At 42.5% G+C, this 23,950-nt stretch overlaps 1 protein-coding gene and 9 non-coding genes across 11 annotated transcripts; 4 read left to right on the top strand and 6 right to left on the bottom strand.

Annotated features, from left to right (window-relative positions):
* Positions 1-896: 896 nt before the first annotated feature.
* On the top strand, positions 897-968 carry TRNAW-CCA. The gene has a single exon. It is a non-coding gene; the product is annotated as a tRNA-Trp (tRNA).
* A 903-nt stretch (positions 969-1,871) lies between these two features.
* On the bottom strand, positions 1,872-1,953 carry TRNAS-GCU. Its single transcript has one exon. It is a non-coding gene; the product is annotated as a tRNA-Ser (tRNA).
* Positions 1,954-2,539: 586 nt separating this feature from the next.
* On the bottom strand, positions 2,540-2,613 carry TRNAN-GUU. Its single transcript has one exon. It is a non-coding gene; the product is annotated as a tRNA-Asn (tRNA).
* A 423-nt stretch (positions 2,614-3,036) lies between these two features.
* Positions 3,037-3,118, bottom strand: TRNAS-GCU. Its single transcript has one exon. It is a non-coding gene; the product is annotated as a tRNA-Ser (tRNA).
* Positions 3,119-4,430: 1,312 nt separating this feature from the next.
* On the bottom strand, positions 4,431-4,504 carry TRNAI-AAU. The gene has a single exon. It is a non-coding gene; the product is annotated as a tRNA-Ile (tRNA).
* Positions 4,505-4,896: 392 nt separating this feature from the next.
* TRNAL-AAG lies at positions 4,897-4,978 on the top strand. Its single transcript has one exon. It is a non-coding gene; the product is annotated as a tRNA-Leu (tRNA).
* A 399-nt stretch (positions 4,979-5,377) lies between these two features.
* TRNAG-UCC lies at positions 5,378-5,449 on the bottom strand. The gene has a single exon. It is a non-coding gene; the product is annotated as a tRNA-Gly (tRNA).
* Positions 5,450-13,352: 7,903 nt separating this feature from the next.
* On the top strand, positions 13,353-13,447 carry TRNAI-UAU. The gene is made up of 2 exons: positions 13,353-13,390; positions 13,412-13,447. It is a non-coding gene; the product is annotated as a tRNA-Ile (tRNA).
* Positions 13,448-13,747: 300 nt separating this feature from the next.
* TRNAP-UGG lies at positions 13,748-13,819 on the bottom strand. The gene has a single exon. It is a non-coding gene; the product is annotated as a tRNA-Pro (tRNA).
* Positions 13,820-14,133: 314 nt separating this feature from the next.
* On the top strand, positions 14,134-20,724 carry SNAPC2 (small nuclear RNA activating complex polypeptide 2). Of its 2 annotated transcripts, none has more exons than XM_033925510.1 (5): positions 14,134-14,449; positions 16,087-16,206; positions 16,414-16,482; positions 17,630-17,975; positions 18,702-20,724. In XM_033925510.1, exons 1-5 carry the CDS (start codon positions 14,261-14,263, stop codon positions 19,118-19,120), a joined length of 1,143 nt encoding a protein of 380 aa, XP_033781401.1. In that variant the 5' UTR covers positions 14,134-14,260; the 3' UTR covers positions 19,121-20,724. The 2 variants fall into 2 exon arrangements, with proteins under 2 accessions (XP_033781401.1, XP_033781402.1); XM_033925511.1 differs by lacking the exon at positions 14,134-14,449 and adding an exon at positions 14,452-14,580.
* The last annotated feature ends 3,226 nt before the right edge of the window (positions 20,725-23,950 follow it).

The following is a 23,950-nucleotide window of genomic DNA, read 5'->3' as shown; positions in this document are numbered from 1 at the left end:
TAAACTTAAAAAGTACAGGTAACAATAATAAGCTTTTGATGATTTTAACAGGAGTTGCCATTCAACAAATAACATATAATTGGAAAGATTGTACAAGATTAAATTATTGTTTTTGGTGGAATTCGGTGTGTCATGTGCATAAAATGGAAAGAAGGCTAGCTGTTAAAAAATTTAAGGATGTATGGGGGCCATTAATAAATTATTATAATGAATAATCAGTATTTTCCCCCTATTAATATATATAGGGAGGGGGGGTGGGTTTTAGTTTTCTTATTATTAAGTAAAGAATAATGAAGTTATTGTATTATGAGATATTATTTATAAAGTATGTTTTATGTGGGGTGGGGAGGGGTTAAAAAATTTTTGTGTGAGTATTGTGGAATTTCAAGTGGAATTGTATATTATTTGAATGATTTTCTGTACACTTGTAAAATTTAAAATGAATAAAGATTAAAAAAAATAAAAATAAAAAGTACAGGTAAGCATTGTAGTAATCATGACATTAGTAGAATTCTGCTCATGTATATACATTTTTCAAGTTAAAAAAATATCCAGATCTACCTGCACACACAAACTTTGTCACCACAAGTAAGTCATTCAAAGATGCTGACACTATAGCATCCTTCTTAATCTACTCCAGGGTCTCTTTCTCCCTTCCTGTCCTCTAGCAGGGAAGAGACAAGAGGAAACAGAGGGCTGCACAGCAGAGCAAAAGACTCCTGTGTCTTGGTTTCTTTACTATGAAGGTGTAAAAACAGTTTGGACAGGAAACCCAAGGAAGCATCCATTTTCTCCTTCACTTACTCTGATCTTTCCTGATTTCATATTTTTGAGCCAGTGCCGGTTGACATGAAAATCTATCTCATCAAAAGAAAATCAGCCGCCCAAACTCGCAGGACCTCGTGGCGCAACGGTAGCGCGTCTGACTCCAGATCAGAAGGCTGCGTGTTCAAATCACGTCGGGGTCAAATTGTTTTTTTTCTCCTTTCAGAGGACCCTAATCATTTCTCTGCAGCATTTTCCAGGACCAGCACCAGCCAATGCATCGCGTCAAAGAAAAGATCCCTTTCTTGCCTGAATAATAAAAACAGTGCAACAAGTTTTGGCAATCTCAAAAAGGAGATCATGATAGTACCAGTCTCAAAGGTTAATCTATACTTTGCATCTTGTGATCTTATCACTGCTAACAGTAGAAAGAATTCTGTTTTAGTGACAACCAAACAATTTTTCCTTTTCCATCCCTCTCTCCATTCTATTCTTCAGGTATTTAGCATTTTGTAAATAAAACCGGGCTCCAATTTAATACTTTAATGGAAAGTTTTCAAAGCAGTGACATGGGATTGTGTATGTTTATTATATTTAATAAGAGGAGGAAAAATAAACCTTTAAATAAAATTGAGGACACGAAATTTCTGTAAATTTCTGTAAAGTTCTAATGATCTAGTTCTAATGATCTAGTTTTCTCTATTGCATTCTGTATAAATAATGCCTGACCCTTGATACATTTTGAAATGGGAAGAGCAGGGGGGAAAACTACGCTTTCTACTGATAAGACACCATTTAACACTGTATGACTAAAACAAATTACCATTATTTATAGAAGAAGACAAAATATTTTGTAGGCATGGAAGATTTTGGAATAGTAAACTTGCAAGTTAGGAACTGAGAATGCTGAGCTGCCCCCAAATAGGTTCATAAAGCCAATGTAATGTAATTATCTTAATGTTTCTCTCTTCCTCCAATTTTGAAATATGTCTTCCACTACTTATAGTTTAGCTAGAGGTCGGAGATAGAATTTCTTCATACATAATGTGATTGAAGGATATAAAATTACAAGCATGAAAAAGAAACCCCTTAAATAAAGGCATGTGCGACAAGGATGGGATTCGAACCCACGCGTGCAGAGCACAATGGATTAGCAGTCCATCGCCTTAACCACTCGGCCACCTCGTCATTTAATTGAGCGTGAGTTTAAATCATTTACCAGTGTCTTTCATTTGCTCTTTCACCTGTCCTGTAATTATTAAAAGCAGAGCAGGAAGAGAGAATCGAGGAGAAACTTCAACATCTTTTAACTTAAGACAGAAAAATGAAAAAAAAAAAGGAAAACAACCACAAAAAGACATAACTTAGGTAGTTATATATCCCAAACATGGCAACAAAGACTCAATGTTTGGTCATTAATGTGATTCAGTGGATAAATGTAGCATCACCATCAGGAAGATAAGTTAAATGTAGGTATAATGAGGAGCTTGGGAAGGAGGAGTATTTAGGAATGGGTGTTGCATTGACCAGTAAGCGAGCAGATAAGTGCTTGAATGGTACCTGATCTGCTTACAAAGACACATTATGAACCGCACACCAACCATGGTCATAGTGAAGATCAATTTGATAAGCACCACACAAAGCTGAATTAAAATCAGGATTTCATGGCAGAAGCAAAAAAAAAAAAAAAAAAAATTAAAATTCTGGGAAAGGATGCTTCTCAAGTGCTTTACTGTGGTCGGTTAGCTCAGGACCAAAAAAATGGAAGAGCTGCCGTCCCTGGGTGGGCTCGAACCACCAACCTTTCGGTTAACAGCCGAACGCGCTAACCGATTGCGCCACAGAGACTGACAAATGATTGATTTCCAGAGCTTGATGAAGTGGTCTGCCTGCACTCAGCCAGATCTTGCCCCATCCACTCCTTCTGACCCTCTCTTAGGCTTCCTTTCTTTGGTTGAGTTTACCCCCAATCTTATTTACACTCTCCCCCTCCTTCCTCCTAGTTTGAGATTCTTTTAGCTACACCATATGAAAGCCTGTTTTCATATGTTTATTCCCTTTGTGGCAAAAGTTTCCCAGATGCTATAGATAATAATAATAACAGTTTATGCCCTTTTGTTTCTCATGAAGGAGATCAGAAACATTACATTTTCCTTCTCCACAAGGAACCAACTAAAGGATTTCCTCAACCAATGCAATTAACAGCTTTTTGAACAGAGCCGAATTCAAATAAAGGTGGTAAGGTAAATCCAAATAAATAAAAGTTGAAGTCGACGAGGATGGGATTCGAACCCATGCGTGCAGAGCACAATGGATTAGCAGTCCATCGCCTTAACCACTCGGCCACCTCGTCTTGGAAATAATGGGGACAACTTTTATTTTTGTCCCCAAAGATGGGAGGGGGATGGTTTTGGTTGGGTGGGATTGTTTCTTATACAATTGTTTTTATCTATTTGTGTTGATTTTGAAGACTTATTTCATTGAATGGTTCTTGCTTTATTTATTTTATATGACTGTAAATGATTTAAATAAAGGTACTGTAAATAGAAGTAATCATTAGTCACTCTTACTTACTTACCGGTACTTACTATACTGCCTTTATTTATGGTGGTTCCAATCCTCAAATGGCTGCCACAACCTGCTGTGGCAATCTCACCTCTTCAGACATTACTCTTGCCAAACAAAACCACTTCAAACATCTGACTGACTCAGCTCCAACCAGTGGGGTAGTGAGGGTGAGAAGCACTGGGGGTGGGGGGGTGGGGTGGGGTGGGGGGTGGAGTCACCCCCTCCCCCCCGATCCCCGATTCCCCCCTGCCACATGGGGCCCCCTTCCGTTCCCTTCCCCTTCCTCTTTCTAATCAAACTGACTCTTATATCACCTCTCCCCTCTCTCAACTAAGCCACCTCCACCTCTCCCTTCTCCAGCCCACTCTGTCCAATCCTGAAGCTTCTTCTTCCTTTCTGGAAATCACTGAAGAGGAAACTGTACACTTTCTTTTCTCTTCCAAACTTACCACCTGCACTTCTGATCCAATTCCCACTCATCGCTATCTTTCCTACTATCCCCCTTCCATCTGTCACATCTTCAGTCTATTACTTTCCACAGCAACTGTCCTCTTGATGTCTTCAAACATGCCTCTCTTTAAAAAAAAGTCACTGCCAACTATCACCCATCTCCCTGCTCTCCTTATCCAAGCTATGTGGTTCACCATCATTGTCTTGACTTCTTGTCAACCCCAACTGGTCTTGACCCATTCTAATCATGCTTTCGCCTGCTACACTCTATGGAAACTGCCTTTGCTAAAGTCTCTCATCCCCTATATTATACAGCAGGATCAGCTTATTCCAGAGAATTGTATCAAAGACTGCTGAATTCTTTCCCTCCCCAGACACACACTTTTCCTTCTTTTTTCTCATTCTTTGATCAGTTTCTCTCTTCTTTTCTCTTTCAAAAACTGCCTTTTGCTGAAATTCTTCATATAAATAATTACAATATTCATATAAAATTGAAAGTATTTCCACAAGAGGCCTTAGATAGAGTCTGTAACTAGGAGCTGTAGCACAGAGTAGATGAAAAGGAAAGGGAAGAGCAGAGGGAGAAAACTCCCTGCGCTTGAACAGTTAGCTACTTTAATGCAAGACAGTGAAAGAAAAAGCTTTCTTGGCCCGTACGGGGATCGAACCCGCGACCTTGGCGTTATTAGCACCACGCTCTAACCAACTGAGCTAACCGGCCAACTGCAGAACGTTGTTAATTTAGAAATATAAGAAGTTGGTGAATTTTCAGGCTTGTTCACTCAAATGAGATATGGTATTACATAATTTTATTGTATCACATTTAGAAAGCTTCCTCTTGGAGGTCAAACGATTACAGTACCTATAGGCAGCTCATTAAAGTGCGCTTAAAAACGTCTTTTAATCAAATGGCCTCCATTTTATAGCTGCCATTGCCTGGCCTCTTTTGGTTTCAGATTAACTTTTATCTGTGCTTTTTTTTTTAATCCATTAGATATAGCACTCAGAAAAAGAATATAGAAACAATTTTTATCAGGAATTAGCACTTAATCTGTAAATCACATATACTTATATCTGTGTAAAGACTAATACATGAGCACTGGATAAACAGTCGGTAGCGTGGCCGAGCGGTCTAAGGCGCTGGATTAAGGCTCCAGTCTCTTCGGGGGCGTGGGTTCGAATCCCACCGCTGCCAAGTTGATTTTTTTTATTTTGTGTTCCTTAATTTTATTTATTTTTCCAAATAAAGTCATGTAATATATTGGTCTTATACTTTATTGATAACAGAATATTCATTAATTATATGTAAATACCTGACTTTATAAGTAAATAAACACTTTAACTCCCCATACTCGAAGTCATGTATCTAATATACAGTAGTCCTGAGAATGGTGGGATGGAAAGGGGAGGTTTTGGTTGGGTGGGATTGTTTCTTGTACAATTGTTTTTATCTATTTGTGTTGATTTGGAGACATTTCATTAAATGGTTCTTGCATTATTTGTTTTATTTGGCTGTAAATTATATTTGAAAAGTTAATAAAAATGATTTAAAGTAAACAAATAAAATAAATGTTTAAGAACAAAAAATCAATGCTGCGTTGGCCGGGAATCGAACCCGGGTCAACTGCTTGGAAGGCAGCTATGCTCACCACTATACCACCAACGCCTTCTGACAAGGTTTGAAAATTAATCCTACCTGTATCTTCTATAGAAAAAAATGTTGAACCAGTTTGTTTAATATAATGATGAATTCACTTTTATTGCCTTTATTATCTACAATTTATGCAAATCTCAAAGGCAAATCTCTCATTCACTCCACTCACATTTAAATTAGAGAGAAGAGTAGAACCTAATGGCTCTGAGCTCATTATCACCCTTAGGAAATTTAACTAGTAGAGAAACCAGGTGTGCAGATAAGGAAGATTGTCCACGTATTTGGGAAACAAAAAAGACACAATTCTAAAAACTGAGCTAGTTTACAAAACCTGAAAATACGTAGATTCCGAAATTATAACAATCACGCGTTACCCCTGCTTCAAAGAGAATGCACCTGATGCCTGAAGGGGGTGGATGTGACAAATTTTTAAAAAGTGGGTTAGAATAAACACACAACATTTTTGGAACGAAGAGAATGCTCATTAATAAGGGTGGGGGGGGGGGGAGGGTAACCTGAAGGAAGCAAAATCACATATAACACAGCAAAGGGCTTTCAAAAGGTTTGAGGTGACTTCTGTGGGTGCCATGGTTAAACTCAAATGTCCATCTGTAAGTCATCACTCCAGTTGGTGACTGTGTGAATTATTGTAATTGTTGGTAATGGAAATCGTTGAAAATTACAAGTGCATTATTTTCAGTCTTTCACCATGAACATCGTGGTTTTCCTCCTTTTCACCAATGAAGCAAATTTTTCACGCTTTTTTAGAACAATGTTTTTGTTTTTTTGTTTTTACATATTTGTGGGAAAACACTACTGTTGCTTGCTCGCCTTAGAAATTACCCCCACCTAACCCCTATTTCAACTGCAGGGTATTTATTCACCAAATATGCTGCACTGCTATTTTATGTATTCATTCAATTGATTCAGAATTAAGAATGTATCCATTTAAATTTAGCGATGAATACACAAGACAAAATGCACTAATCATGCTCAATGTTGTTTAAAAAGCATATATCAAAGACAATAGCATATACCAAAAACATACATAACTAAAATTTTCATAATTACAAACAAAAAAACATTTTTTTCCCCAAAATCTTTATTCATTTTTACATCTCACAACAAGTGTACAATAATAAAACAGTTGATTCATATAGAACACTTGAAAATCTTTCTTATTATCAACATAAATGTATAAATTGAAGATCCTTCCCCCACCCTCCCTTTTCTTCAAAATAAATCAATCAATCATATTATACATATACATTACGGTTTTGTTGTTGTGAGTTATGAGCATCTTAGCCAGGTAGAGTAATCCAAATCTGGCTCCGATATCTTTCAAGTCCTGTCGCTGCTGCAGAAAGAGTTTCCTCTTGGCCGCTGTGGTCTTCGCCAGATTAGGAACGAAAAGAACCTTCTTGCCTTGGTAAAAAAGTTGCTTCTTTTCTTTTGCTGAAGTCAGAATCTTCAAGGCGTGCTGATAACGCAGCATTTTGGCCACTATAGGCCTAGGTGGTTTTTGGCTTGAAGTAGGCCTGGATGGAACCCGATGTGCTCGCTCTAATTCTAGCGGTGGATCAAAGGTAATACCCAGCAAAGATGGAATTAAGGTCTGCAAGAAGGTAATGGTGTCCGAGCCCTCCGAAGACTCAGGGATTCCCAAAATTCTCACATTACAATGACGGCTTCTGTTCGCCAAATCTTCCAAGTCCATCTGCAATGCCGCGATATCTTTACTGTGCTGCGGTATGAGGGAGACATTAGCCACGTGTTGTGTCTTGAAATCGGCACGTCTGGCTGTTATGATCGTCAAGCCACGCCCCCCTGGATTTAATATCTATGCCCCAAATACGAATCAAATAGAATTTTTTAAGAGTTTACAGCAATTATTACTCCCACTGGCTGCATCTAATTTAATTGTGGCTGGAGATTTCAATGCTGTAATGGATCCATTAATGGATAAAAAAACCAAGTAGAATTATGAAATCATTAGGGTTGGAGAATTTGGCTCAATCTTGTAATTTAATAGATATATGGCGTATACTTCATTTTAATGATCGGGAATTTTCCTTTTGTTCACAGGTCCATAAGTCTTTTTCAAGAATAGATTATTTTTTTTTTGTCTTGAGTCAGATAGTTCAAAAAGTGACAAAAGCCATCATTGATCCTATTATTCTATCTGATCATGGTGGAGTGTGGATTGAGTTACAATCTGATGAACAAGATTATAGTAAACCTGTTTGGAGATTTGATAATACTTTGATTGCGGATTCAAATTTCCTTGAAGATTTTAAATTAAAAATGATTGAATTTTTCCAATTGAATACATCTGAAGATATTAACATTGAAACATTATGGGATGCATTTAAAGCTACCATGAGAGGTAATATTATTTCATATTCGGCATATATTAGAAAACAACTGAAAAATCAATTTTACAATTTGGAAAATGAAATTAAACATTTGGAAATTAGTTAATTGATAAGTGGGAATATAATACTCTACAGGCTTTACTAAAAGCAAAAGGTAAATATAATGAGATATCTTCTAAATTTGTAAGGAAAGATTTGTTCTCTAAGCAAACTCAGTATTATGGAAATTCAAATAAGGCGGGAAGATTATTGGCAAACTATCTTATTTCAAATCACCCTTTTCCCTATTTGCTAAATTTATTTCAATTTCAACTGACTAAAGGTTGCATTACAGGTACTATGGCAGATTCGCTAACAATTGTATTACCGGGGGGTCACGTGATGCTGGAGACCTAATGCTGGAGACGTGCCTCTCTGCAGCTCCGGGCCACTCCACTCTAAAACTTGCTTTAAACCCACAAATCGGGGGGGGGGGGATGTGCTCCGCACTTTTCCTTCACCCGAGGACAGGGAAGTGGAGTGAGCCTCCGCGTTGGTTTTTTTTGGGGCACTTTTTTCTGGTTATGCCGACTAAAGTTCAGCAAGGAGCCAAGGCTAAGCATACAGTGCCGGGAGCTAAAATGGCGGAGCAGCACGAGGTACCTATGTTCACTCTGCAAGACGCAGCCGTTCAGGAACTCACACGCTCCCTTACGCTAGTTATGGAAGACAAACTTACCAAAATTCAGTCTTTCATGGAGGAAATGAGGGAGCGCCTGGAATCCCAGACGAACCGTCTGCAACGCGTCGCTCGCTCAGCAGGAGGTCCGCACGGACAGCTTTGAGGAGTGCCTCCGCACCCTGGAAACATCCACTAACATCTTAAAAGAGCGAGCGGAGGACCAGGAGAATCGTGGTCGCAGGAATAATCTGCGATTCATTGGAATCCCTGCTTCTGTGCATGATGTGGATCTCCGCACTCGGCTCGAGGCGTTGCTGCCTGAGGTCTTTGATATACAGGCCCCTCTGGCCCTGCTGTTGATTGAAAGGGCGCACCGTGTGGGGATCCGCAGCGAGGGAGAGCAACGTCCGCGCCCCGTCATTGCGCGTTTCCTCAATTTTGCTGTGAAGGAGAGGATCCTGTTCCTGTATCGCAAGGGGAAGGAGCTGTAATTCGAGGGCCATAAAATTCTCCTCTTTCAGGATTTCTCCCCACAAGTTTCTTATCAGCGGCGTGCTATGGCGCCTTTTTGCAATGAGCTCTTCAAACGCCACATCAGAGTTAATCTCTTGTATCCGGCTCGGGCCCATATATTCTACAATAATAAAGTCACCTTCCTTGACACCCCACAGGCCATGGAGCAATTTATCCAAAAGCTCCCCCCTGTGCTGGACTCTCCTCGGGTGGGTGAATGAGTGCTCTACTCATGGCTTTTCTCTGGCTGTCCGCCCTTCTGCACTGGGCTGAGTTGTCTTCTTGTTTTATCTATATAGCCTAGCTGTTGCTAAAGCCTGGGGGCTTTGTTCTTTTTCATTTTCATTTTGCAATGTCTGCCAATGGTTTGGAGTTCTTCTCCAGGACAGGGGAGTATCTTTGTTTTTGTACTCTTTGTTCCTCGTTTTGGATCTCCCGGGAACTGGAGGGGGTAATTTCTACCCTGACCCCCAGGCAGCTGTATGCTACAGGTGTCATTAAAACGGGTGCTCCACTTGTGGGGCACCTGCTGTTTCTTGTTATTCCTCATTGTTATTTGATGTTCGTCACCAACCGGACTGTTACTTTCTTTTTACCTGATGGCTTGCACTCTGAGTTTTGTTCCTGGTATTGTATTTGCCTGTGCTTGCTATGCTTCTCTCTTTTTCTTTTTATTTGAGTTTCCCTCCATTCTGCAGTTAACTTCCTTTGATGGATTGGGGGTGGCCCGGAGCTGCTGTATCTATACTGTTCTGTTGTATTGGGGTACACTGTATGGTCTGGGGAGGGGGCGAGGGAGGTTGGGGGAGGGATGGGGGGGGGGGGTTCGGATGTGTGAGTGTGTATGTATGATTGGTTGGGTTGTCTGTGAATTTTTCGGGAATTTAAGGTGTGGAAGTTTGCATCTTGTGTGGCTGCGTTGGATGCCAGGGGGGCGGACTTCCTCTTTTGTGGTCTGTGAAGCAGGGGGATTTGGCTGGAACATTCCCTCTCTTCTTCTTTATGGATTTTGGTTACTTTCATTGTTTTTCACTCATCCTGTTTATTATCCTGGCTAACTTGAATGTTAATTCTTTAAATGTTGATGGTTTTCATTCTCCTGTGAAACGTATCAAGATTCTAGCCTATTTGAAGAGGGAGCGATGTGATATAGCGTTTCTTCAGGAGACCCACCTGTCCGCCACTGAACATCTCAAGCTTAGGAGGGATTGGGTGGGATAGGTGGGTTTCTCTGCTTATTCTTCCCAGAAACGTGGGGTAGCAATCTTGATTCATAAAAACATTCCCTTCAGTATCCATAAAGAAATCAAGGATCCGGAGGGCAGATACCTGTTTCTGATTGGAGACCTGTGGGGTTCCTCTCTGGTGCTGGGTTCAGTCTATGCCCCGAACATTTATTCTCATGATTTCTTCTCTTCCCTGGTGGGAATCTTGGCGCCCTACTCCTCCCATCGGTTGATCATCGGGGGAGATTTTAATGTGGTGGTGGAGCCCCTTGTGGATTGTAAGCCTGCTAAAACAGCGACTAGGGGACACTATGACAGGGGGATACCCTTCCTTATTCACAAATTGGGATTGTTGGATGCCTGGCGGACCCTGAATCCGGATGATAGTGGTTTCTCTTTCTATTCCCACCCTCATAATGTATACACTAGAATTGATTATATATTAGTTTCTGAGGGGTTGTTTTCAAAATTGACCCGGGCTGTTATGGCCTCCCCTTTGGTATCGGATCATGTCCTCCTGGGCACCACTTTTCAGTTTTCTCCTGCCTCTCTTAGTACAATCTGGCGGATGTCTCCCCACCTATACTCAGACCCTACTTTTCAGACCTATCTGGGACAGAGGTGGGAGGACTTCCTCCAGACCAACAGAGCGGAGGACGTGAGCCTGGTTACATATTGGGAGGCAGCTAAGGCTGTTTTGAGAGGTCACGTGCTGGCCTATTCCGCTGCTGCAAAGAAAAAACGTGATGGGGAACTGTTGACCCTGACCGCTGAGTTGCAACGCCTGCGGCGTTCCCATATCCCGAGTCTTACGCGTGCCTTGAGGGACAGGCTTCAGGCTGTTAAACATCAGATCAACACTATTCTCACTCAGCGGGCTTCCCGAAATATATATTTTTACAAATACAAACTGCATGCTTGGGGAAACAAAACTGGTCGTTTACTTGCCAATTTGATAAGACCCCCTAGAGCCTGGCATGTCATTACCCACATCAGGGATAGCACGGGGCGGGTACATAAGAACATAAGAATTGCCACTGCTGAGTCAGACCAGTGGTCCATCATGCCCTGCAGTCCGCTCACGTGGCGGCCCTCTGGTCTAAGACCAGCACCCTAACTGAGACTAGCCCTACCAGTGCACGTTCTGGCGGCTAGGTTGAACCAAAGCGAGGCAGTATCAAAGCAATTCTCAGTGTCGGGTTTCTCGGGTTTCTCAGCGGATCCCACTTGTTTAAAGTAGTGTGCCCCTCCCCCTCCTCCCTTCCCGCCGAGAGCTCGCGTGTGCAGCACTTTACACACGCTGCTTCGGGGCCTTCTACTGCCCTGATTTACTCTGGCACATCCCTGATGACATCATCAGAGACGCAGCAGAGCAAATCAGGGCAGTAGAAGGCCCCGAAGCCGCTCCTCCTGTCACTTAAATAATCTCTTCCTCCCCAAAACACCAACCAAGTATTCAGATCCCTGAAATGTAACATAATCTTACTTGTACTAGAGAATGACACAGTGGCGGTTACCCGCGGCTAGCCGCGTTTAGCCGCGGGTTAACCCGCCAAAACGGTGACCAAAAAAAAATGGTCACCGCAAGTTCGGGGACAAGGCAATTCACCGCCCCGTGGGGCGGTGAATGGTAGCATGGGGCGGTGAACCATCTGGAACGTGCGGTGAACGAACAGCAGCCCACTCTCTCCCGCCGGCTGGCCGACCATGCATCTCCCTCCCTCCCTTCTTTTCCCTTACCTTTTCTTGTTAAAACGCGCGTTTTCTATAAGGCTAGGAGCTGTATTACAGCCGGAGCCTTGAAGTCAAGTCGCGTTGCACACTGGAAAAAGTCTCCTCTGACGCAACTTCCTGTATCCGGTTGCATCGGAGGAGACTTTTCTAGCCGGCAACCCAACGCGACTTCAAGGCTCCGGCTGTAATACAGCTCCTAGCCTTATAGAAAACGCGCGTTTTAACAAGAAAAGGTAAGGGAAAAGAAGGGAGGGAGGGAAATGCACGGCTGGCCGGTGGGAGGGAGCTGCTGGACCGCGTGAAGGGTGCTGAGGGTGGGGGGATGGAGAGAAGAAGACGCTGAAGACAGGGATGGGGCCAGGGCGGTGAAAGAGATAACGGGGCGGTGACGGGGCGGTGAAGGGAACGGCAGAGACGGGGCGGTGAAAGGGACAGCGGGGACGGGGTGGTGCAGAGGATGGTGGTCCGGGGACGGGGCACTGACGGGGACATAATTTTTCCCCGTGTTATTCTCTAATTTGTACTCTAACTGTAATCTATTTGTTATATCACACAGTAACGTACAGTCAATTTAATATCCAATTTGCAAGTTCTTCCAGAATTAATCCAGGTACCTCTCCTCCCTTGTAACAAAAAAAAAAAAACCAACCCCAAAACTGTTGTAACTTCACTGGAAATGTCCAGTTAGCTCTTTTGTAATCCGCCTTGAACTGCAAGGTATAGGCGGAATAGAAGTCCCTAATGTAATGTAATGTAAAAGCTGACTCATTTTTCGATTGCCTTGCAGCGGCCATGCTTCTGCACAATTACAGCCACCGCCAGTAGGAAAAACTTCAGCAAAATCTTTAAAATATAAACAATTTGTTGCCCGGGTCAGAGGAGCGTCGCTATTACTCCTCCATCTTGCGTGCGCTCCAAGCCACGCCCCCCCCCAACAAAAAAAACAACAACCACCATTAAAAACAAATGCTGTATACCATAATCAAGATCTTCTGTCTATAAACTGAAGAACACTAGATGCAGTCTTATATTTTCTGGCAAAGCATCCCAACTCATTCAAATTCATTTGTTTTTGTGCTAAAACACAGCCACAAACTGTATAGATTGCAATCAGTTTTTCCAAAGTAATAAATACTTTTAATTGCACTGACAATATATATGTATACTTTAGTAGCTTTGGAAAGTGTATTGCCTTAGTAAGCTAATAAAAGAATGGACATCAAAACGTATCATTTTATCTTCTTGTTTTGTTTCTAATTATACTTAAAAGTGGGCTAACACGGCTACCATATTTACTTTTCCAAGAAAATTACCTTTTTTAATAACTATTCACATACATTTTACATATTGTTTGTGTGATACACATCTTCCCAAATAGAAAGGCGCAGAATACTTTCATCATCAGTGCTCCAGTGGCGCAATCGGTTAGCGCGCGGTACTTATATAGCAGTACTTGCCCAAAGTCATGCCGAGGTTGTGAGTTCGAGCCTCACCTGGAGCATTATCTTTTAAAAGTTCCTAGCTAGGAATTTTTAAAGCAGACCTAGTGCTATGTAGATTAAAACCATAAATTACTTGCTAATGTAAATGGCTAGTGGGTCTATGGCCCAACCTTCTAAAACACAAATAGATTACTGCAGAATTCCATACATACACAGGCACTAAACGGCCTTACGGTCTATTATAAATACTGTTCCTATGTAAACTGCATGCACTAAAATCATGAGCATTACATATTGTTTTTTTTAGAAACCTCATATTTACTGGGATTAGAAAACGAACATGAAAAAAAAAGAGTATGGGGCTCGTCCGGGATTTGAACCCGGGACCTCTCGCACCCAAAGCGAGAATCATACCCCTAGACCAACGAGCCAACTGGAAAAAGAACGTTTCATAAAGCATTAAGAACATTTGCTCGATTCCCCCAACTAAACGATAAATCTTCTAGACCAAGGGAAGAAGATGTGCAGCAGCTCCATGTTATTTTCGATTTAATGCAAGGATGGCATGACAGCACACTACTGTGGGGCGATAGGGTGCTAGAACGAAGGGTGCCCCAGAACGGATGATAAAGGCTGTGAAAGCAGGTGCCAGTGGGATTGGTTAAAACCAGGATCCCTGCGGGCCCCACGTCCCGGCCGCTTTCTTTTTTAAGGACGTGCGGTAGAGACGCGCGCTCCTCGTTTTACCCAGTCTCCAGAACGCCGGCTTCGCGTCCCCCTTTCCGGCCGGCCGCGGCTGCCGTCCTTTCCCGTGACGTCACGTCACGAGAGCGGAAGCGCCGGGCGCAGCACCGCCTCCCCCTGCGGGCAGCATGAAGCCCCCCGTGAGGACCCGCAGCGCGCCTCTGCGCTACGAGGAGAGCGGCTCCCGCGTGCGGGTCGCCCCCTGGAAACTCAAGGAGAAGCTGCTGCTGCTCAAGGCCCTGAAGGAGCAGAGGCAGCGGAAGGAGCTGGACGTCCAGGCGCTGCAGGCGCTGCTGCCGCAGAAGAGCCACGCCGAGGTCCGTTAGGCTCGCGCGGGCCGAACCGTTGCGTGACCCGCCCACGCGGTTCCATTTGAGCTACTTTTCCATAGCTTGGCTCGCGGCTTAGGCTCTTTGCGCGGAGTCAAGCTGCGGATCTCTTCATAAAGGTGGCTAATAAAGACCAATGAACAAGCCTTTTATGTCCCTTTTCATTTTTTTTACAACAAAACAAAAAAAAGAGGGACAAAAAACAAAAATTAGAATACCTTTTAACCAAGGTGCTCAAAACCAATAGATGGTAAGAAAATCACCAAACCGGGGACAAACCCCTGTAAGTGCTTTTAAGAATCTTATCATTGCACCATCTGCAATCGGTAGAAAGGTGTTTGAGTTGTGTCTAAATAATTGTATCATTTAAAGCAGGAGTCTCAAAGCCCCTCCTTGAGGGCCGCAATCCAGTCGGATTTTCAGGATTTCCCCAATGAATATGCATTGAAAGCAGTGCATGCACATAGATCTCATGCATATTCATTGGGGAAATCCTGAAAATCCGACTGGATTGCGGCCCTCAAGGAGGGGCTTTGAGACTCCTGCTTTAAATGATACAATTATTTAGACACAACTCAAACACCTTTCTACCGATTGCAGATGGTGCAATGATAGACTCTTGAAAGCACTTACAGGGGTTTGTCCCCCGTTTGGTGATTTTCTTACCATCTATTGGTTCTGAGCACCTTCTTGGTTAAAAGGTATTCTAATTTTTGGGGGTTTTTTGTCCCTCTTTTTTTGTTTTGTTGTATTTAAGGCCTTTGGGGGACATTTTTTGATTGAATTTCACCCAGTAGTTGCATTGGGGATCCAGTACCTTTTCATTTTTAGATAGCCACTCCCCTCGGAGATCTCAAAGTCGTTCCTTGAGGGCCACAATCCAGTCGGGTTTTCAGGATTTCCCCAGTGAATATGCATTGAAAGCAGTACATGCACATAGATCTCATGCATATTCATTGAGGAAATCCTGAAAACCCGACTGGATTGCGGCCCTCAAGGAGTGACCTTGAGACCCCTGCTAAGTGTATGTAGTTTCTGCTCTCCTTAACCTTACTAGTAGATACCACAGTGCTTGATCTCCCACCCCTTGCCTGGTCTCCACAGATTTAAGATGTTCTGCATATTTCATAATGCATTAAGAGCATCACAGCTGATGTTTCAGGTGCTCCACTTTCCTATTAACAGTTAGTGGAGCTTCACCTGGGATAGAGGCAGAGGATTCAAATGGTTCAAGGGTGGGGAAGCTTGGGAGTTCAGGGTGGGTGACAAGAGTGTTAGAGGATACCAGTAGCTGGACAGGGAAGATTCGGAATGAGACGCCTAACTCATTCTGAACAATCCATGCCGGTTATTGCCTTTCAGGTGAATAGGAGTAGGTCAGTAGGAGCTGGGTTGAGTATTTGAGCATCCCTTTTGTCTTCCTGGCCATCTCCAACCTAGACACAGTGATAGGAAATTGCTGATAGCTACCTGACCAAATCAGGGACATGATCATTGCCACCAAACTGCATCCAGGAGTAGCACTTAAAAATCAAGACTCTTCGGAAATTTTACATTCTAAGCTTGTGGAAGTAGGGTGCAGTAGCAGTTTTACCAACACACTTCTGCTTTCTTTTTTTTCCCAGATTGTGTCTTTCATTCACTTGATGAAGGGCCGGGTGGCACGTGAAGCTGTGCAGAGGGATTACCAACGCTACCAGGAAGAGAAGAAAATCAAGGAGTCCCAGGTCCTGGCACCTATTGAGGTACTCTAAAATCAGGAGGGTGTTAGGGGGGCTAGGAGTTTTGAGTGCTATTTCATGTGGCGTGGAAATGTGCTGCACTTTCTCCAGTAAGTTCTTGATTGATCTGTCCTTTCCCCCTCTCTCTCCTCACACTCTACCACAAGATTTGTATGATTAATTTGTGTTTGTTTCCTTTCCTGATACCTTGACCTTGGACATCTTTCTCAGGTGTGGACTAATCTGGCTGAAAAAGTGTCTCTTAACCTTGAAGATGCAATAACAGCAGCATTTTCTCAGGTAAGCAGATTGCAGTCTTCCTTAGAGCTCTGTGCAGAGCCAAGATTATTATACAGGGCTTCATATTGTTGTGAGACATCTTGCCATCCCGACGGCACAGTGCGCAGCGGCCGCAAAGAAGGCAAACATTCATGCTAGGCATAATCAAGAAGGGTATTACAACCAGAACAAAAGAAGTTATCCTGCCGTTGTATCTGGTGATGATGAGTCCGCATCTGGAGTACTGCATCCAATATTGGTCGCCGTATCTTAAGAAGGATATGGCGATACTCGAGAGGGTTCAGAGGAGAGCAACATGCCTGATAAAAGGTTTGGAAAATCTTTCATACGCTGAGAGATTGGGTAAACTGGGACTCTTTCCCCTGGAGAAGAGGAGACTTAGAGGGGGTACAAGATCATGAAGGGCATAGAGAGAGTAGAGAGGGACAGATTCTTCAAACTTTCAAAAAATAAAAGAGCAAGAGGGCATTCGGAAAAGTTGAAAGAGGACAGATTCAAAACGAATGCTAGGAAGTTCTTCTTTACCCAACGTGTGGTAGAGACCTGGAATGTGCTTCCAGAGGGCGTAATAGGGCAGAGTACAGTATTGGGATTCAAGAAAGGATTGGACAATTTCCTGCTGGAAAAGGGGATAGAGGGGTATAGATAGAGGATTACTGCACAGGTCCTGGACCTGTTGGGCCGCCGCGTGAGCAGACTGCTGGGCACGATGGACCTCAGGTCTGACCCAGCAGAGGCATTGCTTATGTTCTTATGACCTAGTTCCTGACTGGGCCAGCAGATTAAAGTCTGTTCTGCGAGAGTCAAAGAAATAGAAAAACCTGTGCAGATGTTGCAAAGCAAGGCATGCTATGACATTCAGAATAGATACAAGTGGCTATAGCTTTTCTGCAGTCTGTGAACTTAGTAGCATGAGCTATCATAAAAGTATATTAGATTTGACAACCATTTTCTTATAAGCTGGTATCTGCAAGCTCAAATTTCACAAGAAATATTGTCTCTTTCCTCTTAATTTAAACTCTAAACTGCAAAGAATTAGATTTCACTTTTTTCCCTTGCTTTCTGTAAGAACGCTTGTATTTTCTCAAAAGATAGCATTACATGTGTAGAGATGTTACACAAAACTGCTTTCTCTTCTCATTCCAAGATTCTAACCATAGCAGCCACTGAACCTATCAGCTTACTTCACTCTGTGCCAAAGAAGCCAACTGGGACCACAGGAAAGAAGATTATTAACAGTTCTGCTGAAAGCGGTCCAAGTGATTCTTCATCGCCTGCATCTCATAACGTTCCAGAGCCCACCACAGGCTCCCATGCGGCCAAAGCTGTTGAAATGTCAGGTACCTCTCAGTCCCAGGAAGCTGTTCCAGCTGTTGGAGAAGAGGAGAGAACAAGTCCAGAATCTGAGGAATTTAATGTGGACTTTGAGAAAATCTATAAATATTTGTCGGCATTGACCCGAGGTGGTAAAATGCCAGAGCTCTCCAACTTTGGTAAGTTGGAAACTTGGAAATCCATGAGTCTCAGGGCGTGAGGGGTATAGGATCCGCATTCAGTAGATTTATGCTGAGTAGTTAAATAGATTAAAGAGAGATTTTGAAGTGGATAGAAGAATGAGTAAGTGGGATGATTGTAAAGAAGTGGGGTTAGAGATTGTGTTCTCTGTTAACAAGCAAGGGGTATGCAGACATACTATATAGTATGGCTGTATTCTTCTTCTGTCTACTGAGAACACCCCTACAGGTAAGTAACTCTTCTTCCTCTGCCCACAAATGGGGGAATGCAGGCACACAACACAGAGAGCCCTCCATCATTGGCAAGCAGCTCTGCAGAATAAGAATAAATATGTAGATCATTAGTAAGATGGTTGGAAGGCTAGACTGCTAATAAAAGATGATCAAGTGATTTGACGACTGATTAGATAATTCATTTCTTAGATGAGTGGATGAATGAGCTGGAGATAAATACAGGGATGCTTGAGTTAGAATTAAGAGTGTTCTGTTAATATAAGAATGAGCTGAAGGGATGATTTTGTGGATAAGAATAGTTGGGTGGATATCTAAATTCTTAAGAATGTTGGTGAATCAATGAATAACTTTGGCTGAACTAATGATATGCATCTTGCACAGTGCTCAGTCCTTGGTTCAAAGTACATTTTTATTGTGTTGGTGGAATGCATTTGACACTATTATCCTTTTCTTTTTGCTTCACTGTACCAGAATCCGCAGTCATATTGGATTTGCTCATGTCTCTTCCTGATGAACTGATCCAGCTGGATTGTGCCAGTCTCAGGACCCACATGTATCAGTCCTTCAAGCACCTGAACTCACCATGGCCAAGTCAGGAGGGACCTAAAAAAGGCCAGGGTCAAGAAGAATCTGCTGCTACAATCCCTCCTGTAGACGCTCCTCAGGAGTCATGCTCTAGTGGGAAGACAGCCTTAAGTAAGCAAGAAAAAAGGGACTGCACCTCTGAAGGGTCGAACCAAAATGGAGCAGCCATTAGCCAGCCAGCAAACCAGATGTGCAGAGAAAACACAATACCAGACAAGGGGCCACAATGGAAGGAGCTTGGCGTCTGTCCTCTGAACTCCTTTCTTATTCCTGTAAAACTCTTATCTCAAACTGTAAAAAATTAAGCTTACAAAGTTTGGTTATTATACTTCTTCCTCTTTGCACAGTTGCTCCCTTATGTTCCAGATAGCCCAACAGATACCGTCCACACTAATGTAGCTCTAATTTAAAACAGGACAATTGTGTGAAGTTAAATAAAAGATTTTAGAGATAGAAGTGACTTCTGCTTTGTTTTCATTCACTGCTAAGTGATCCCCAACTTCCTTTTCCATGATGAGTCATTTAGGATTAAAGCCCAAACCAGAACCAAGGCACAGTCTCTCCTGCTATAACTACCAAGTCAGAAAGGTTTGAATGTGCAGGTTTCACTGTGAAGCCTGTTAACTGGCAATTCCTTGATAGAAAGAACATCCTCATCTTTCGCACAACCATCAGTGGATTTTTGTAGTGCAGCATACGTTTGTTCAGTGTGTTAACAGATGATCTACCTTGCAACAGAACAGCTGGCTTATAAATCATCTTCATCTCTATTGTGTATCACAGAGAATTGGGCCCCTGTAAATAGGAGGAGATGTATCAAAGTTGATACATTTAGTTCTACCCAAATGTATTCAAGATTGCATTTCTGTTCCCTTCTCAGCCAGAGGAGGTAAAACTTTGACCAAAATCATTGACAAGACACACAGCTTCTTTTAGAGTGAGATCGCCGGTGCCAATCATGGATGACAGGGAAGCTGGAACCGGCAGCGGTGATCCCCAGCGCGTAGCAGCCCCCGGTGATTTGATCAGAATTACTCTGAGGTTTGGCTTCAGTTTTCCTATAAATATACGCAATTTGTATATCATCTCCAGATTGTAGATGAGTGCTGGTGTTAATTACCCGCCCAGCTGACTTTAGGGAATCAGCAGGTGGAGATTTGACTATTACTCCATGGTTATGCAACTTCATTTTATGGGAGGATTGCTTAGCACACCTATAAATCTGTGAAAACTTCCTTAAAACTGATCTATAACTAACACAGATCATTAAGATAAATTAACACCACAGTTAGTTAATTTATAATGGAAATTAAAAAAAAAAAAAAACAACTTGAAAAGATATGAAGAACTTGAGTTTATGCGCCGAATTTAAGCCATCTGATTGTCATTTTGAGAAATAAATTCTTCTAAAACAGTAGGGTCTTCATAGTGGATTGTTTTATTATTGTAAGTGATGTGCATAATTGATGGGTAAAGCAGTCCATATGTTGCCCCATTTCTCTAAGTTGTGGACAAAGTAATAGAAATTGCTTTCTTTTTTTTTAAATTCTTTATTCATTCTTTATTTATTTATTGCTTTCTTATAGATGCTGTATGCTTGGCAAAATCTAGTAGTGAAATCTTATTTTCCTGCCACTTTAAAGATTTCTTTTGCTTAGCCGCATTAAGAATCTGCATTACTTGTTGATATCTAAGATGGTTAAAAATAACTGGTTGAGGTCCTGTTTGTTTGTTAGACCTACGATTCGGGATTTCTAACGGTAAGATGAATTTGAGTGAAAGAACTTTGGGTATAAATTCTTTCAAAAAAGAAATCATATTCGTTCCCTCCACATTTTCTGGGAGCCCCAGCAGGCAAATATTTTTTCTTCTACTGTGATTATTTGCCTCTTCTAGCTCTTTTACAAGGCGAGTAATCATTTTTCGATCCGTTTAGCATTTATTTAAAATTTCTTCCACTCCTGTCACGCGCTGCTCCAGTTGTTCCATTCAGACAGAGACATTTGTAATGAAAGGTTTGTTACCTCTGCTTGAATTGTGAGCTTTACAGTATTATCCAGGATTATTTCCTTAATTGTACGCAGCTTAGCCATAACAGAGTCAGTTGTGTCAGTTGAATCTCGCGGCAACAGCACTTTCGAGGGAGCGGAGGATCTGGTTTAGGCCATTTTGCTATTCCTGAAGCAACAAAGGCATTTTCTAGTCTCAATTGTCTCCCTGATTCCATGAGAGATTTTATTATCCTTTTTCTCTTCAATTTCAACTCACCGGATTGCTGACAGAGATTATAATAGTGCTAGGAAGGGACGAGCTCACTGATCACGGGTCCATATACTTGCGTTGCCAAGTTCCGCCCCTTTCAAAGTTGCATTTCCAAACCACCTTCTGGAAGAGAGACTGGGACTTGAAGCATATTTCTGGGGCTTGGCCTCGCACAGTCCTAGAGGTGGGCAGGTTCCAGGGTAAGAGTAGTGGGTGCCCTGGAAGAACAATCACCCCACCACCATCAAACGATCAAGAATGACATGGGAAGCAGAAATTTGGTGCCCAATCTCTGCTCCAAATATCCCTGAGACCAGTTTTGTGTTTTTTTATCCAAATACCCATACAACAATTTATACCACTTTACGGCTTGGTGACCCAAGAAATCCGCCTGAAAGCACAGGAATTCCAAACTATACTGAGAGTTAAGAACTTTCCATTCAGGGAACCCCTCCTGAATAGCCTGCTTCAATTGCAACCACTTAAAGATTTTGGTCTTGGAGAATAAGAACTACATGGTCAGCATCTATGAGACAGACTTGGTTCTTTTTGTTGCATAGAGCTTTTTGGACCCCAGTTGGTTTACAGAAGTTGGATAGCTCTAGGTCTAATAGATGCTGGCATTGTAGTTTAGAAGCTGGGACTTTAGATCATTAAATTTTTTTCTATCCCTATATAAATGCCTTTTGGAAGTTAATTTGGTCCCAAATTAATTCATTGTTAGAAAATCATGTTGCCCTTTCCTATTATTTGGTACATCTATGAGATTAAAGAGTCCAATTTCAGCAAATAATAATAAACTTTTACTAATACTGACGGGGGTTGCCATTCAACATATTACTGGAAATTGGAAGGGTTATACTAAACTTAATTATACCTTTTGGTGGAATTCAGTCTGTCATATTTATAAAATGGAGAGAGTGCTTGCTATACAGCAAGGAAATTATCATAATTTTGAAAAGATTTGGGGGCCGTTGATTACATATTCTAATGATCAGACACCTTAAACACCTTTTTATTATATAAGAATATAAGTTGGGTGGGATTGGGATATATGATATTTGTTAATTGGTTTATTCCTAATGGATGGGATGGGTGGGGGAGGGGTTCTTTTTATGCTTTGATGATTATAAATATGAATGTCAAGTGATTTGTAAAATTCTTGATTGAATATTATACACTTGTAAGATATGAAAACGAATAAAGATTTTTTTTTTTAAAGAATGACATGGGAATGAACATCAAGCAAAGGCCAGACATGACTGAATGGATAGGAGTAATTAGTAATACTCATTACATTACCTAGACCAGGGGTAGGCAATTCGGTCCTCGAGAGCCTGAGCCAGGTCATGTTTTCAGGATATCCACAATAAATATGCATTATGTATTTCAGCCTCTTTTTTTAATTTTTTTTCTATTTATCCTCTGTACTTAAAAAGCAAATTGACTTGACTTGCCCCAAAACGATGCTGAGCAGGAGCTGCCGAAAGCCTTGCACCATCAGCGAGCTGTTGTCGCCATAGCGTGTGAAAAGCACGTGCAACTGCCGCCGCTGAGCCAGCAACACCCGGTCCACGGCCAGCTCTAGTTCTACACTGTTTCGGCCACCGGCCGCGCAACAAGAACAAGGGCGGAGAGATGAGCATCGACAGCATCAGCCCTGCCCAGCCGCCCCTCCCAACTCACACATCCGTCGGCAAAGTCGCTAGGCGAATCGTAAGCTTCCCTCCATAGGTCAGCGACGGAGGGAAACTTACAATTTTCTTTGGGCCTTCCTCGTTGCCGGGTCCTGCCTTCGCGGAAACAGAAAGTAGGCAGGACCCGGCAGCGAGTTGTAAGCTTCCATCCGTCGTTGACTAGTCTCCTGCCTTAGCCCGCAGCGAATTCATGCTTCGGGGCTCTAAGGTGTGTGCGCTGGCTTCCCTTCTCTTCTCCTCCCCCCCCCCCACCCCCGGATGTAACTTCTGGTTTCGGAGGGAAGAGAAGGGAAGCCGGCACACACACCTTAGAGCCCCGAAGCATGAGTTCGCATCTCCAAGCCAGTGAGAGGTGGTTTTGGGGGGGGGGGGGGGGATTTTTATTACATTGAGCGGCGGCAGCTGCAGGATTCCCGATAGATGACAGCTGGGCGGTCATCTAAATTAGGCGGGCGGAGCGCCCGGCTAAAAGGCCCTGGGGAGAACACTGTTTATCTGATGTCATTTACTATGTTACTGTATTTTGATGTACCTGCAAAAGTTGTTAATGTGAGTTTTTGCCTCTGTGACAAATTTCTCTTTATATTCTCTCTTATCTGTTATGTGTTTTGCATCTAACTTGCCAGTGCTTATGTTCCTTCTTCTTGTCTTCATTTGGATCCTTTTTCCATTCTGTAAAGGATATTCTTTTGGGTCTTATAGCCTCTTTCACTTCCATGCTGGCTGTCTTTTGTTGTTCTTTCCACTGTTAATAGGCTTTGGTACACTGTGTCTGTTTGGAGTGGTCTAGCGGGATAAGGAGAGGGAGGCGTGAGGCTACTGGATGGAGAAGAGGAAAACAGGAGTCCTAGCAGCAGAAGGCAGGAAGTTCCAAGACAGCTGATGCCGGAGCCAGAGCCTCTCTTCCTGCCCAGTGTGCCACAACAAACCTGAGTTGTCACCTTGCTTAGAGTGACTGCAGGCCACAAAATAGTTCCTGGGGGACCGCGAGTTTGAGACCACTGATCTATACCACCCCAGCCATTGAAGGCCTCCCCAGTCCATCCTCCACCAAATGGCCATATACAGACACAGACCATGCAAGTCTGCCTTAGTTCTTCAATATTTACTATTATTTTCTGATTCTAGATCCTCTGTGCTTATCCCACGGGTTTTTAGGATAGCCCTAATGAATAT

This window comes from Geotrypetes seraphini, chromosome 16 (assembly GCF_902459505.1).
Source record: "Geotrypetes seraphini chromosome 16, aGeoSer1.1, whole genome shotgun sequence".
Lineage (NCBI taxonomy): Eukaryota > Metazoa > Chordata > Amphibia > Gymnophiona > Dermophiidae > Geotrypetes > Geotrypetes seraphini.
Note: the sequence above shows the minus strand (reverse complement) of the source record. Positions and strands in the feature narration are given on the sequence as shown.